The 17,028-nt window shown below is 45.6% G+C and overlaps 1 protein-coding gene across 1 annotated transcript; it reads right to left on the reverse strand.

Moving 5' to 3' along the window:
* Positions 1 to 1,407: 1,407 nt before the first annotated feature.
* LOC116241427 (patched domain-containing protein 3) lies at positions 1,408 to 7,718 on the reverse strand. Its single transcript, XM_031612009.2, has 4 exons — positions 6,953 to 7,718; positions 6,733 to 6,854; positions 6,189 to 6,334; positions 1,408 to 4,452 (listed from the first exon to the last, which is right to left on the reverse strand). The coding sequence occupies exons 1-4, from the start codon at positions 7,691 to 7,693 to the stop codon at positions 2,816 to 2,818; spliced, it is 2,646 nt and encodes an 881-aa protein (XP_031467869.2). The 5' UTR covers positions 7,694 to 7,718; the 3' UTR covers positions 1,408 to 2,815.
* Positions 7,719 to 17,028: the final 9,310 nt, after the last annotated feature.

Raw genomic sequence — 17,028 nt, forward strand, 5'->3', positions numbered from 1 at the left:
ATGAGGAGGGTATGGGCTGTAAGTTCCCTTCCAGGGAAGGGAACTAGTGGGTTCACACAGGGGTTGGCATTGCAACTAGCCCTGTTTAATAGCTTCACTGACGATCTGGATGAGGGGACTGAGTGTGCCCTCAGGAACTCTGCAGGTGACACCCAGTTGGGAGGAACTGTCAATCTGCTTGAGGATAACAGGGCCCTTCAGAAGGATCTGGACAGGCTGGAGCAATGGGTTGAGGCCAATTGTATGAGCTTCAACAAGACGAAGTGCAGAGTGCTGCACTTTGGTCACAGTAACCCCACACAGTGCCACAGGCCTGGAGCAGAGTGGCTGGAAAGCCATACAGTGGAAAAGGATCCGGGTGTCCTAGTCGACAACCAGCTGAACACCAGCCAACACTGCGCCCAGGTGGCCGAGGCAGCCAACGGCATCCTGGCTTGTGTCAGGAACAGCGTGGCCAGCCGGAGCAGGGAGGTGATCATCCTCCTTTACTCAGCACTGGTGAGGCTGCCTGCACCTTGAGTACTGAGTTCAGTTTTGGGCCCCTCCGTACGAGACACTGAAGCCCCAGGGTGTGTCCAGAGATGGGCAGCAAAGCTGTGAGGGACCTGGAGCACGAGGCTTATGGGGAGTGGCTGAAGGAGCTGGGATTGTTCAGTCTGAACTGCAACTACATGAAATGAAGTTGTAGCAAAGTGAGGGTTGGCCTCTTCTCCCAGGTAACAGCAATAGGGTGAGAGGGAATGCTTCAAGTTGCACAGGGGAGGTTAAGGATGGATATTAGGAAAAAATTATTAGAAAGACTGCTAAAATACTGGAATGGGCTGCCCCAGAGTGGAGGTGGAGCCCACAGAGGTGGTGGAGCCACTGGCCCTGGAGGTTTTCAACAAAAGGGTAGATGTCACACTGAGTTACATGGTTTAGTGGTATGATGGATCTGGGTTAATGGTTGGACTAGATGATCTTAGTGGTTTTTCCAGACATAATGATTATATGACTGGGACATTTTTGGGCAAAGCTGAAAGGACTCTAAAGGCAGTAAGATTCCTGATTCCTCTTGCTTCCTTCCAGAGACGTTTCTCAACAGCATTGCCTCCTGCATGTGAGTGCTTTCTGGATGTTGCTGGATTTTTGCTATGCAACTGTGCAGGGTAGATCACTGCAGGAGGCCTGCTGCCCATCTCACACTATCTTCAGGTCTGGGTTCTTTCGGTTTCTGCAGACCCTTTGAGGGTTCTGTAGTGCTGCAGTGGGAAGCACTCTCAAAGTCTTTGCACTGTCAAAATCTTCATCCCTGCCGCATGAGAACCCCCAAGTCCACTCCATCCCCAAACTCTGCTGAGCAATTGAGGAGCAAACCGCATGTGGCACAAACCTTTCAGAAAACAAAACAAAACAAAACAAAACACATATATTTATGCAGGTTTATTGCAAGGAGGTTCGTTCTTAGTTCAGTGCATAGTCACAAGTGAAAAAGAAGTCCAAAGCTTCAGAATTACCACAGGGCAGACTGGGAAAGGCATTTTTGCATGACGACTACCTTAGCCCACGATGTGCCCAGAGCCAGCAGCTCTTTGGTTTTCATTACATTGCATGTTTCAGAGCCAAAACCTGCCTGCCCTCTCCTCTTCTCCTTTCCCTTTGCTTCCTTGCCCCCTAGTGGTGATGGAAAGCAATTCCAGAGAACTCTTCAGGAGCTGGAGATGTGGATGTGAAACCTGGGAGGTTGTAGTGGAAATGCTGTCATGGCTTGAAACAGTGATTGAGCACCTGGTAAGAAGGCAGGGCATATATCCCACCATATATGAAACCTGCTGAAATGATGGACTTAAACCTGGATCTTGTCCATAAGTTTTGCCTGGGCCTGATGTGTTCCTTTGACTAAGAACACATCTAAACCAGGTTTAAGAGCTCCTTTCATGTCAATTAAAAGAGAGGAACTTCTGTGGCAATGAACCACAAGTGACGTCTATGTACAGAAGCAGGCACAGGACTTGAAATTACAAGCCGTGCTTTTCTGCAAGATTGGAACTGGAAATGCAGAGCATATGAGCACAAAATGGGGCATAAGATGACCTGCTCAGCCTTGCACATATCCCTTCCACCTGTCATGCTTTCCTTATTCCTCTGGGAGATGTCAGATGCTTTTGCTGTTCTCCAGAACACCAGCTTCCCTGTGTTACTGAAACCAGTAGCAGTAAAGGTGGCATGGGCTGCTTGGCTGGCCTGGCAGTGCTGAGACTGGTGAATATGTTCTGCTGAGCAGCTCTCAGCAGAACTGCACAGCAATCTCATGGAAAATTACTTTCTCAGACCTGGAATTCACATAACCCCTGCAGCATCACAAGAATTTAATTTCAACATGGTTCTTGGCTGTCCTTCCTGTGCCATGCCATGGCACACTAGCTACTGCAATGGTTACTGGAGGTCCACATAATGCCAACCACCAATAGCATATCTTTTTGGAAACTCATTAATCTTCTTAAAGCTGCATGCTGGTTACTCTCAAAAAGAAAAGATGCAGCTGAATGTAAAATGTTCATCAATTTGTCTTCTCTGAGGGCTTTGAGTGTTGCAGTAACTAAATTAGAAAACAAGTTTTAACACATTAAAAAAGTCAAGCACACAAAAAGTTACATCATGTAAATCCATTCTGTGCACTTTCACTTCTTTTGTGACTTAATGCCTGGCTTTTCTTAAGTCTTTGCCTCTCTGTTATATTATTATTCCATCTTTCCAGTCCTTCATTTCTTGCATTCTTTGGAAGTCATTGCATTTTAATCTACATAGCATAAATAAGTAACATCTTACATTTAAATTATGGGCAGTCCTTATTATCTCTGAACCTAACGTACTGAATTCCAGATTTGCTAAAGAATTTAAGGTCTAGTGTTTTAGTTTCAGTAATGGGGAGTGATTTGCCAAAGTATCCAAAAAAGGTTAGAAATACTGGAATAAACACAAGTCCATGAAGAGCCCCAAACAATATAACAAGAAACATGATCTTAAAAAATGTTCTGAAGATGTAGGTTTTTGCTGCAGCCAGGACAACCACTCCTAACACAGTAGATACTGCTCCTTGTAACACTGGGTAACCAAGCTGGTGCAGAGCTCCTATTGCCTTTTCATTGGCTGACGACTCTCCACTCGTAACAAAGGCATAGGAAATATGTGCAGAAAAATCTACAGAAAATCCAATGCAAATGACCAGGTTGATCATGGATATGGAGTCGAGGCTGATGTCCCAAAATGTCATGAAACCAGCAACACCAACGATAACAGAAGCTATAGCAAAAGTCACCCACAAGCAACACAGAGGGCTGGGAATAAGCACAAGAGAGACAACGAGCATCGCCCCAGCAGCGATGACAACATTCTGAATGGTGTTCTGCACTATTACCAGGTATTGGTCGTAGTAGATGAATGCTGGATGGTACACCATGAGTGGAACTACGCACTGCTTGGCTCTGTCTCTTAACTGATTTAGCAGATTTTTCTCGTCAACGGCTGAGGTGACATTCACTGTCTGGATGAAGAAACGAGAAGCTGCTATTCCTTCCGCAGTCTTGTTAACATCCCACTCAAAACTGGGAGAGTACTGGAATAGCACAGCTAAGTTATTAATGAAAAGATCCTTACTGTTTATACTTATTAAACCACTTCCAGCAATTTCTGTGTATACTCTCAGCCATGACAGCGAGAGGTTCCTGTCTACATAGTTAATGTTCTCTAAATCCTGGACGCAAGCCTCAATGTCATTACGAACCGACTCGTCCCAGTAGTTTACGCTGTCAGTAACGACAACCATGACCCTGGGTCCGTATTCCGAGAAGTATTTGTCATCGTCGTCATAGTAGGCAATAACGTAAGAGTCATCACTAGCCAGATTTCGAAGATCTATGCCCTCCTTCATCTGGGTGCATCCATAAATACTGCCACCCAAATATGCTCCGTACAGCACCACCACAAGAAGCTTGGTCCATTTACCTGTCAAGAAAGGGCCATAATACTTTTTGAAGAATATGCTCATGGGATGCTCGCTTTCTGTCCCACTGGTTTCTGGCTCAGGCGGCTCACTAGAACAGCTGCCTAAACAACATGTGTTATACAAGCAGGACTCCTTTCCTACTTTCACTTGCACACAAGTTAACCAGTGTCGGTTTCCTTTCACCCTTTTATGATTTAACACGATAACTGCCCCAAAGAAGGTAATAACGTAGACATAGCAGAAGACAAAGGCCGTGCCGGTATAGAGGCAGAATGACCTCACAGAAGGAAAAGAAGTCCAGGTGCCAATGAAGAAGGCCAAGACATCTGTGAGAGTGGTGATTGTCACAGACAGCGCTGCTTCTCTGTAAGTCTCGGCCAGCCGAGATTTGGTGTCTGATTTGTCTGCCTTGCTTGAGCTTTGTTCCCAGGAAGAGATCATGATAAACATGTCATCCACACCAACTCCTGCAAGAGAAAAAAAAGTTAACTCTGCATAGCACAAGGCGGCTTCCACCGACACCCAGCAAAAGTATCACATAAGCAGCACTTAAGCTACACAGAATTTTCAAAAAGCAAGCGAGGCTACTTGCTTCAGTGCTGATGTGAGTTGAAGATACAAGAAAACACGTCCTTTGGAGGCACTTGACTCTACGACCTTTCGAAAACTCATAGTGACCTGTCGCATCATTGATCCTTCACCCAGCTCTGCTGGAGGACTGAGCACACCTCACCCATCTCTGACAAGTGTTTTGTGTCTGCTGTTCAAGTACCCACCGATATAGATGACAGAGGTACAGATACACTGCTTATTGTGATACTTCTCTATTCTCATCTTTAGAAGCACTCCTGCTATCCCTGGAATCTGCAGCAAATTAGGCCAATTATTTCTTGTATGTCTTCTGCAGACAGGGAGAAGTCACTGAAGTTTGCAAGTCACTCCCATTCCCTCTTCACTCTCTGTTTATCTTCTCTCCTCTAGTAAAGGACTATTAAAAAAATTCATTATCTCTGATGCATATGAAAGAACAAGGAATGATTATTGCTATCAGGGAAACATCAAGAGTTCTTGAGATAACTTTTACAAACAGCTTTCATTTTAATTATCAGTAAATTCCTCAAAACATTTGGCAGCAGCACTGAGTGTGCCCCCCTCACGAAGTTCCCCCTACATCCCAACTTCTGATTCTGATGGAACAGTTTGCCTAAAAGAGCAGCTTCTAGCATACAATGATTAAGGAGTGATCTCAGTGCTCAGCCCTGCCACTTGTGCCTGTACCTTTCATACTGTGAAGGAAAGCCTGAAAGTGTGACCTAACAGACCGTAAACACAAGCAGACATCCAAACCCACAAAGCAGAAAAATAAAAAGCACACAGATTTTATTCTTTAAATGTCTCATGGTTTGTAACCAAGCTTGTGACCTTTAAATGTTTGGGATTGGGACTCATCTCTCCGAGCATCAGCCAGAAACCCAGGAGAGGATGAACAGCAAGCCCTAATTTATTTGCAGCAACATTATCTGAAGATGTTTTGAAAGCTAAGCTCTGGCTGTCGTCTGTGGAACTGTGACACAGTGATATTCAGTAAATTCTTTGTGCTCTTGGAGGGTGGTGATTCTAAGAAAAAGCATTTCTTCAATGTTATACCAAAATGAGACCAAAATATAGTCATTACATTGTATAGGAAATTTCACATCTGACCGAAATAAGATGAACTTCTTTAAAATAGCAGACAATATTGATTTATTCAGGCTCAAATTCATTTGACTCTTATAGAAAAGCTCACGGTAACTTATTTCCAATATTCAACTCATAATACATGTACTGGCTTAAGTCACTGCTAGTTTAGCCTAAGTTGCACATGGGGAATATGTTCCATTGTACTTGTTGCTGAGCTACCTTGAAACAGATGTGAAGCAGCCAGATAGGCAGCTCTCAGTGTACTGCAAGAAAAGGTGGTCAATGTGCAGAACAGCAAAATGAGGGCAGGCATTGTTTTTTTGGAAGCAGCCCTTCTGCTGCTTTTAGTGTACCCACACACTAATCTGACCAGGTCACCGTGCTGTAGGAGGCTGAAGGAAGCTGTATCTCCACAGGAGTAGGTTACTTATGAACCAACACCCACAAGAGAGTAGCACTGTCAAGTTGTTTTAATTCCAGCTTTTCTCTTCATACAGGAGCCCAACACACTTTTTCTACTTACCAAGAATAAGAAATGGAGCATTTGCTACAGTTGCCACAAACGGTACTCCACAGTACATCATCAATCCAAAGCTGCTTAATACAGCTAAACCGGAGGAAAGCACTCCACAGCATGCAAGCCAGATGTTATTTCTTACACAGCTCAGCCTGAAAACGTTTTAAGGAACAGCTTAGTTACATGTCAAGTATTTCACCAAGCCACGACAACTGAATTCTCTGCAGAGATACGATCGTATCCCATCAGATTGTTCCCAAGTGTCAGCATTAAGACAAAATGAATTCATATGGCAGGTGCCACATATACGGCTACTGCTGGCCAGTTACAGAGGGTACACATCCCCGAACCCCACAAAAGCAGACAGGATGCACGCCTAGTTGGAGAGAAGGAGCAAAGAAATGCGTTTTGCTTATGGCTACATTTCACGAGGGCGGCGTCTTCAGAGCCACTTCGCTCAGCAGCAGCCGAAGGAGCCCAAACCCCGCCGGACCCGGAGCGGAAGCGCGGAGGCGGCTGCTCGCAGCCCCGGGGCTTGCAGGTACTTTACCTCAGGCAAGAGACGACCGAAAAGGTGATCGTCAGGAAGTACGTGATGGAAAAGAGCGGGATCACGCTCTTGGTGTTTCCCTCAAACTCCTCTTGTCTGGACAACGAGGTGAAGTACGTCACCTGGAGCGAAAACAGCGCGAGGTCAGAGGACGCGTTTCCGCCCCGCACGCCGCTCGGCCCCGCTCCGCCGCAGCCGCAGCCCCCCGCCCCGGCGCTACCTCGACGGCCGTGAGGTTCAGCTCCCGCAGCTTCGCCGGGAAGTCGCGCAGGAACGCCTCCAGCCACGCCCGGCTCTCGCCCGCCGCGCCGCCGTCCTCCCGCAGGTAATACAGCAGCTTCACGGCCCGCGCCCGCTCCACGCGCCCGCGGCCGTCCGTCCGCACGCCGCCCAGCGCGGTGCCCAGGAAGGCGCCGCCGCCGCCGCCGCCGCCGCCGGGGAAGGGCAGCTCGGGCAGGGCGCTGCCGTTGGCCAGCAGCGGCAGCAGCGGGTTGGCGCCGGCGCAGGCGTCGCCGCTGCGGGCGCAGAGCCGCTCGTAGCCGAGGTCGCGCACCGCGCCGTCCAGCAGCGGCACTTCGTCCCGCGCCGGCCGGTCGAGCACCGAGGCGCCCCCCGCCGCCACGGCGATGAGCGCCGCGAAGGCGCCCTCGGTGGGCAGCCGCTCGGCGGAGAAGCGCTCCGAGTCGTTGGTGGGGAAGTACCGCCGCACGAAGTCGCGCTCGGCCTTGGCGGGCCCGCCCGTCGGCGTGAACTGGCCCTCGATGTCGTTCGTCTGCAGGTCCGGCAGGAAGACGAAGCCGGCGCCCAGCCCGGCCGACAGCAGCGGCGGCAGCAGCACGAAGGGCCAGGGGCAGGCGGCCACGACGCGCCCCAGCGCTTCGAAGAGCCGCGTCAGGGGCCGCTCCACGCAGTTGGTGTTGCTGCAGGAGCAGCGCTCCCGGGGGGACCGCGGCTGCCCCATGGCGGCTCCTGCCCGCGGGCGCACCTCACGCCGGAGCTCGGCCTTTCGCCACGCGGGAAGAGCACCTCCCGTGCCCTGCCGCGTAGCGCAGGCACTGAGCGCTCCCCAGCCGCGCCGCTGCAGGCCGTCCCCTTGCCGGCCGGTGGCCGCGCCCTCCGCCCTTCCCGCTCCCTCACCGCTCCCCTCGCCGCACCCTTCGGCGCGCAGGTGGGGCCGCGGGGCTGCTCGCTCCGCGCCCGGGGTCGGGTGTCGAACGGGTGACCCGCTGCCGGGCACGGCCGTGGCTGAGGGGCGGCGGTCCGCCCGTGCCCTCTGGCAGCGCGTGGCGATGGAGCACGAAGCGTAATGCTTCTCCCAGCCAAAAGCAGCGCGTGGCTTTCGGCGCGTGTGAGGAGCCGAACAAACTCACTGGGGGCTGAGGAGTGTAGGGTGTGCACGGGGGAAGAATAACGAGCAAAAGACGTGGGAAGAGCAGCAAATTGGGCTGGCGCGGTAGGCTCTGGAGAGCTGTGTAGCTCATGGCTGCGAGTCCAGGTTGCTATGACTGAGCGCTGTAAAAAAGTTGGGGTTTGATTCTTACGGTTATAGGAGTAGTCTGGAAATGTAACAGCTCTTGTGCACACCAGCAGGGCCTGAATGTCTCCTGTCTGCAGACATAAAGGCTCATTTCTGTGCCTCTCTTTGGAACTGCCAGCCAGAGGGGTGTTTCTTTATCCGGGCTACCTGTGGAAAGTGCTTTGCCAGATGTCTATAGACAAACAGGAGACATTCAGTCCTGAGCCTCTTGACAAACAACCCAGGCACACTGGTGTGTGTGCACAAGAGTGGTAAACAGAACATTGATACCCTTTTTTCATCCTACTCGTTCTGCCACAAGGCAGTGTCAGGTATGCCCACACCATTTCTGAAGGAAATTTGACTAACGTGTTCTTTATGGTGCCCACTATTGTACCCCACAATGACAGGGAAGCTTCCTCCTCGCCTGACACAGCCTTTCCAACTGCCTGGATGGGGCAGATGTGCTCTGTTGGTTGCCTATCTGCTGTCTGTTTGCATGCATGACTGCCATCAAAGATAGGTCTTTGCCTCCTGTGCTTGTCAGATACGGTCTGTATCCGTGACTTTAAACATGTGCAGATGACGGGAATGATGGGGCTGTAGCCTGGTGATGAGCACAGCTATGTGGTGAGTGAATTCATGATTTCTTCCAGCGAAGTTTATCTGCTTAGATAATAACTGTTCTGAAGAGAACCTCAATGTTACTTTGGCTCCAGGACGTGGAACGAGCTGATATTTATTTAGATTGAAGATCTGTTCTTCCTTGCTTTTGTTACGTACAGTGATTCTGTGGAATTGCCATTCACCAAGCAGTGTCAGGATGAGTCAGGGTGAATGACTGCTGCTCCTCTGATCCATGATGAGAGTGGTATTTGCTGTGATTAGGTTCCTTAAGCCATCCAAGGGGGGACAGTGTCAATGCAGGCAGTCAAATCGTATGAAAAACTGTGACTGCCTTATGTGATATGTCAGAGTTGTCGATATGTGTTAGGTATGTTGTGGGGCTTTTCAGGAATTTCTGTGTTTAGTTGAGTTTTTTATTTTTAGGAAGCATGAAGTTGCATGTAGATTTTTAACTGATTAAATCATGGGTATCCAACATTTTGGCTTGTCTGGGCTGTAGTGTGTGAGAAGGAATGTGTCTTGGGCCACATATAAAATATAGAATGTATTTGAAGTCTATAAGTAGAAAACATCTTCATATATATATATTTAAAAACATTAAAAAGAAAGAGGAAGAAAAACATAAAACTAGTAAGATATTTGACCTTGTTTTTGTGAAACTAATGCAACTGATGATTTGATGGAAGTGGTTGTAATTCTTAGTGAGTTCTCAAGGTGCTCATCAGAGATTTTTGATGAAATTGTGCTTTTCCTGTGCTTTATCCTTGAAAATATTTGTACTGCCAATAAGTGAGGACACAGTTGAAGACTAATTCTAAACAAACAGATCTATGGTTGTATTAGGTATCAGAAAAATAAATACTTAGTACGGGACTTCCCAGAGCCAGTAGGCCTTGAAGGGAAAATTAATCATGATACGCTGGGGGTGTTGCTGACTTAGCAAGAAAACCCAAGGTCCACGAATCCTTACAACTGTATGAAAATTACAAACAAATCATTGTGAGGAGAACAGAGTAGAAAATTATTTCCTCTTTGACTTTTGTATATGAATATTGTGCGAATAGTTTTGTGTGGTGCTTCATCTGAGAGAAACCACTGAGCATCTCGGCCTGCACAGTGCTGAAATAAATAAGCAGTGTCTCTCCTGAGTTTGTGATGACTGACTCATTGCACGGCGATGACAAATCCACTTTTTGGACAACAGCATGAGTAAGGCGTGATTGTGGGGATATTTTTCTCTGGTTAGGAGAGGTCTTATGGAGGTCTGGTAAAGAGATGTGATAAAATTTTTGAATTGAATATCTGATTGCAACTCTGCACATTCCATTTGAAAACTTTTAGGTAAAGTTTTTATGTCAATGGAAAACGGAGACACAAATATACCAAGAATTGGTGATTTTTTCAGCAATCTTGAAAGGTATTCTCAAATTCCTTTATCAAAACAGAAAACAACACTGCATATTTTCCACTGTTTGCAGGACTGTGTTTAGGTGAAGTATCAAAATTTGCCATTATTTGCCATAGTCTGGACGTGCCCATGCTAGGTGATAAGCTGCCTTTATTGCACGTAGGTTGCCCAAAAGTAATGCCTCCTATTTATTTCCATGAAAACAGATGCAAAGAGCACAATAATACTGTTTGATAGAGCATTCTCAGCTGCAAACACTTTTTTAACATAATGACTGCCATTGGCCATGCATTTTCACTAGTGATGCCATGCTCTTAAAAATCTGCACCAGTGGAGGTGACCCATTTTCACTGTCACCACTGCTGAAACACACCACCCATGCCTCTCTGTGCTTAGACTGGTCTCCATAAACATTCAGCAAAATCAATGAATGTCAACAGGTGCAATTTTTTTCTGCATGGAGGAATTCAGTTCCACAACCTTGTTGCATACGCACTTCCATGCCACACACCATTCTGTCAGACTACCCCTCTGCTGCCATCTGTCACATGGCAACAACATGTTTGGCAGGAATATTGGTGGGAAGGCTCCATCTCTCCTGCTGTACCACCACCATCTGCCTTTGATGTCCTGGGCCAACATTCCTATTACTTTCAGAGCAGCTCCTGCACATGAGAATTTCAGCTTGTTAATATCAATTGTCAGAAAGACAGTGTGAGCTGCTTGATTGTATTATTTAAGCTCCAGGAATATTTCTTTTAGAGCTGACATAAATAACAATTTATTTTGGCACTTTATTTATGTCTGCACTGTGATTTCAGAATAACAAAGACTGCTCTGAATTACACTTTTAAAACCCTGCAGTGCCATAAGTATGATGTAATGTGAGGATAATGAAAAACCTCATCAACTTTTGTATCTCTACTCTGTATATAAGATTTATGGATTTTTTTTTTCCTCAATAAATATAAATTATTTCAAAACTTCTGTGGAAACTGTAAGAAGTCAACCTCTTTAAACAGTATCTTATCAGCGACGGGGATGTTATCTTTGCAGGCTGCTGTTTTATTGCACGTTTGTAAGCTTCCTTGTAAAATTCCCGGTAGGGTCAAATAAGGGTAACAAATGAGATAACTCCAGCATTTATGATGTGATCTATATAACCTATAAACTTTCATAGCTGTCCCCATTTCATTTACAGGAAAATAACAGTATGCTTCACACTGATCAAAACTTTCTGCTAATCAATGTCTACCATTTTTCCTGTAACAAGAGAACGTTAACAAAGCTATCTCCTTCTCACATCAGTCAAGGTTATCCAGGCATATATATTTCTTTGTTATGAGTGTGGCTGTCTGAGCAACATATCCTGCTGTTGCTGTTGCACATTCAGAGTGCGTGAAGTCTACATGTGTGAATCTGTGTCTGCGTATTTTTAAATATCTATGGATTTAAACTTTTGGAGGAAAATAGAATAAATGCAAAAATGTCAGTACTTGGATAACCTGCTTTTCTTACAGTATACTAGAAATCTGTAGAGAATTTGAGCTTGTTGAGTTCCCACAAACTTGAAGTGCACTGGAAAGTGCTCCTGAGCTGAACCTCTTTGTTCACTGGAGGATTTATTTTCATGCTTAGATGAAAGAAAATCTGTAGCTGGCATCTGATTTCAAACATAAGATCTTCCTGGCTGTGTTGTGATCCTAACTCCTTTTTAGCCCATGTGCAGTTTTATTCTCTTGGAAATATTGTGAGACAACTCAGCCTCCTGCCACAATTTCCCATATTAACTGGCTGTTCACTATTTGCTACAATGTGTAGGTGATGTGCACAAGCATGGGATTTTCAGCTCATTTGAGTATCTCAGCAGGTAGAATGATCACATCAAGTACAAAGCTGCTTCACAAATGCCACTGTTTGGTCTACAGTTTGTTTTTCATTTTGTCTCCCTTTCCCCCTCCATGGTCTGCTTTGTACATCTCCTAAAATCCTATTAATTAAGTAGTAACATGGTTGTATGCTTTAGATCTAGGATTACTATCTGTTGTTGTTTGTGCTTTCTTAGGTATATCTGAAATATCACTGTCACTGAATGACAGCCTTGTTTTGTGTATAGGAAAGCCAAGATACACTGAGAATGGGGAGGTTCCCTAGGGTTTCTGTTTGTACAACTGTCTCACAGAAGCACTGTGAAACTGTTTGTACTTTCAAACTACCTGAAGTTCCTGTTGTGAGACAAAGTTCCTGTTCCACTCTCTACCTGACATGTACTGATGGTGAGAACTAAAGACAAGATCCAGAATCAGCCATAATGTGGAAACCTATTCTGCCATCAGTTGTAATGGGAACTCATGTGAATGAGAAAATAAAAGCTGACCAGGCAATTTGTACCTTGCCTGAAGCATGGAGTCCCAGAGACAGCAAGGCCAAGAACTTCCCCAAAACCTCGTCAGGTTTCAAGCCTTAGACCTCACACAAATCTGAGTGAGAGATGGGACAACATGGAAGAGGCTGCGTCAATCCTGAGGTATCACCCCAGCGGTTTGGCTGCCAGGGCCCTGGGCACACAGGGCAAAGGAACAGCTGACAGCAGCCCCGGTCTTTGGGAGGTGGGCAGAGGCTCCCTGTGGGGCTGTTGGCTGTAGCCAGAGTGCAGTCATGGATTGTGGAAACTGCCTGTACCTGGCCATGACCCACAGCCTGGGCCCATACCCCAACCACAGGCCTTGGCCTGGACCTGTCTCTGGCCCCAGCCTGTCCCAGTGTCCATGGCAGTGCCCAGCGCCCAGGGCTGGGGCTGCTAAAAGGTTGGACGCTCATCTACTAGATGATTTCCAGAGATGTCTTCCAACCTCTTTGATCCTGTGATTTCATAGCATTGAAACTGACGGTGCCTTATATACAGAGGATAAAATTACATCTAAATTTATTACTCATTTCCTTCTCTGAACAATTATCCTCTGATTTAAGAATTTGGTAACTTCACTTTTTTCTTTTTCCTTGCTGTTCACCTACTGGAATACTGTTTAGAGAAATCTTTCCTGCTAGGCTAGGAATCTTCTGAGATTACTATTTTTAAGAGCAAAATGTAATCCCATCACTCCTACTTCTCATTTATCTTTCCTGGATAGAAATTGTCCACTTACTGAGAGTCCTTTCCCTCCATTTTTCTGGATCATTCCACAAATGCTCAATGCCTCCTCTTGGAATGGTATTAATGACATCAATCTCACCTACATTTAGATGTCTGCAGTGTAGCTAACTTTATCTGAGTGAGCTGTCTAAGTCCTCATTGTTTTTGGAGGTCTGAATGTTGTGAATGGAGGCTGGAAACTGCATTGGTCAAATGGCCAGCTCTCTACAAAAATCTAATTTTGTGGACAGGCTGTCCACAGGCTGTAAAACTGTGTAATTGACACTCATCTTCCTGATGACTATACTGTCACTATCTAGAGTGACAATTGGTCAGTGGGCAATTCTATGTAAATACTCTTCAATTTATGTGTGCAACATTTAGTATTTAAGTGTGCAGTTGAACCCAACCTCATAGAATCATAGAATCATAGAATGGCTTGGGTTAGAAGCGACCTCAAGAATCATGAATCTCCAATGCCTCTGCCGCAGGCAGAGCCGCCAACCTCCCCATTTAATGCTAGACCAGGCTGCCCAGGGACCCATCCAGTGTGGCCCTGAACATCTCCAGTGACGGAGCATCCACACCTCTCTGGGCAGCCTGTTCCAGCACCTCACCACTCTCACAGTAAAGAATTTCTTCCTGATATCCAACCTCAATCTTCCCTCCCTCAACTTAAAACCATTTCTCTTGTACTGCCATTATCCACCCTTTCAAGGAGTTGACTCCCCTCCTGTTTATAGGATCCCTTTAGATACTGGAAGGCTGTAATGAGGTCACCCCTCAGCCTTCTCTTCTCCAGACTGAACAAGCCCAGCTCACTCAGCCTGTCTTTGCAGGGGCAGTGCTCCAGCCCTCTAATAATCTTTGTGGCTCTCCTCTGGACCCTCTCCAACAGCTCTCTGTCTTTCATGTATGGGGGCACCAGACCTGAGCGTAGCACTCCTGATGGGGCCTCACAAGAGCAGAGTACAGAGGGACAATTACCTCAGTGTCCCTGCTGGCCACCCACTTCATGATCTGCATGCCTGCCATTTCCATAAAGTCTGTTTACAGGAAATATTTCTTATAAAGGAGTGATCTGAGAGTAAAACAAATTGGGCTGTCCAGATTATTCAGTTTCGTTTTAATATTACAGTGCTGAATATTAGAATATGTTTCCTTCTAGGTTAATTTTTTATGCTGTAAGATATCAAGGAATGCCATTTCACTTCACACTTTGAACCTTTTTTACAGCTTTTAAAAGAAGCCGTAAATTTTTTACACTTGCTTGGTACTTCTGTGTAATGATATAATCAACTGCCTCTTCGGGAAGCAGATTTATTTCATGTAACATGAGTATCAATTACAGTCATGGGTAATTTTAGGTTTATGACATTATTTTACCATCAAAGACAGACTTCTAACTTAGGGCAGACTTAAGTTTTCAAAGCAGCATAGTATGATTTCTGATTGTTTTCTGAATGCAGCAGAGAGAATTTTATCCTCAATCCAGCCTGTGTGATAGGCAGAACCATGCCTTGGTCAAGCAAATACCATTCCCTAGATTGGGAGAAAAATTTGCCAGTGAATTTGGAGAATGCAGAAAGTCCTAGGCCTTTTCATTTATACAGTACCTACACAGATAAACTGTGCTATAAGCTGAGCTCTGAATGTTCAGAAGATTCAAAGTGAAAAACAACAGCAAAAGCAGAACTTGCCAAGCTTCTGCATCTTTTGCCGAGACCTCCTTGAACAGAGCAAATGCTGAGCTACCCATACAAACAATGAGGCAGGCACATCTTTGCCTGTACTGTATGTCCAGAGGCTGCATGGAGCATTTCCTTGCCCATCTTTTTTTCTGTCCTTATGCTGTGTGGCGGACCTCTGTTCTGTGCCGGTTTTCTCTGCATGTGGCTGTGTCCTGGGTTTGGTTGGGATGGAGTTAATTTTTTCCAGAGCAGCCTGTATGGTGCTGTGGTTTAGATTTGTTACCCAAAAGTAGTTCCAAATATGCCTCTGTTTTAGATGTTAAGCATCAAGACTTTCTGTTTATCTAACATATGTGGAGGGTTGTTGGTTAGGGTAGTATGGTTAGGTCATGGTTGGACTTGATGATCATTAACGTCTTTTCCAACCTGAGTGATTCTATGATTCTATGATTCTGCTACTTTAATGAATAGACTGGGGATGAACATGAGGACGGATCAGCAGGGGGCACATCTGGGATGTGTGACCTGAATTAACCCAGCAGATATCCCATAGAATATAACCCCATGCTCTGTGATAAAACTATGTGGAAGTTAGCTATTGCTCAAGTCTGACTGCACATCAGTATGCACATGAGAAGTCGCTAGTGATTACCTTTGCTTCACCAGTTTGTTTTTTCCTTTTTATTCTTTACCTTGACCCATGGGCTTGCTTTTTTGGATTCTATTTCCTCATCCTGCTTGGAGGAGATGGAGTCATAGCTGCTGGCTGAGTTCTGCCCACCACAAGCTGTCACATTTATTCAATTATAAATAACAATGGCTTTATCTTCTCCCTTGCAGCAGGTATTCAGGTCTGCAGTGCCATATTATGAGGGGCAGAGCTGGATCACTTCTGCTGCACTGCCTAGCATTAAAATCTAGCTCACAGATACATATTTCTCTCTGTGTGTACATGTACATAGTATCTAATTATAGCTCACTTCTAAGAACTGTTGAGTTTCTTCTTTGGCATACAGGTATGTCACATCATTATAGCATCACAAAGGTTTGGTGTGTAGAGTCGGTAAGGGAATTACACAGTTTTCTAGAAGCATGGTATATTGCTATTCCCCTTTACTAATGTTTATGGTTTTCTTTTTTTAATTATTCCCAGCACAGTAGAAAATTCCAAATATCGCCAGCACTGCGTAAATTCTGTTGGTAGGTCACCAATGACTCTCTGGGAGAAACCAAAGGCAAATTAATACATTTAGGAGCAGTGCCATTTTTGCACAGCACATCACATTTTGGCATTGCTTGCTGAAGAGGTCTGTGAATTTATAAGCAAAACTATGGCTAGAAAGACGAAAAAACTGCTATGTAATGGGTAGATCCAGTTGAACATTCTGGTAGCAGACTCTCTCCTAACTGGTTTACAGACTTTAACCCAGAATCCAGAAGCTACAGGTGACTATAGCTCCCCAGTAGGCTAAGGAGGCAGAATCAGAAGTCTGAACAATAATAAATGCACAGATTATGGAGTGAAAGGCAGTACTACCTACAAGAGATGATGGCAGCTCTGGGTGGCACTGATAACCTCATGTTTTGCATACCTATCTTTAGGTTGTAGATGGATTCTTCAGGGAAAGGGCTGGTAATACGTGCTCTTGAACTGAGGGCAATTAACTGGACCTTGGAGCCAGGAAAAAAAAACAATTTTTCCTGAACACTTTTTGAGGACTCAGTCTATAATTTGTTAACCTGGAGCAGTAGATTTCATTTGATGCATGAAACTGGTGTTAAGGACCAATTTTTTTGGTCTAGTAGGACTATTTCTATTAATACAACACTAATTAATACAACAACTACAATGGTATTTGGCTTCTGTATTCCACCTCCAGGGAAACTAATATCAACCCCCTTAGTCCCCCTCTTACCACCC

This window comes from Phasianus colchicus, chromosome 6, assembly GCF_987193195.1.
Source record: "Phasianus colchicus chromosome 6, bPhaCol1.hap1.1, whole genome shotgun sequence".
Classification (NCBI taxonomy): domain Eukaryota; kingdom Metazoa; phylum Chordata; class Aves; order Galliformes; family Phasianidae; genus Phasianus; species Phasianus colchicus.

Bases quoted from the DNA above. Each gene is read 5' to 3' on its own strand.
- LOC116241427 (XM_031612009.2), bottom strand. From the start codon at position 7,693: ATGGGGCAGCCGCGGTCCCCCCGGGAGCGCTGCTCCTGCAGCAACACC. The intron at 6,855-6,952 runs GTAGCGCCGGGG...TTTTCGCTCCAG, and splicing joins TGAACCTCACGGCCGTCGAG to GTGACGTACTTCACCTCGTT. The intron at 4,453-6,188 runs GTAAGTAGAAAA...TTTCTCTTGCAG, and splicing joins TGCTCCATTTCTTATTCTTG to GAGTTGGTGTGGATGACATG.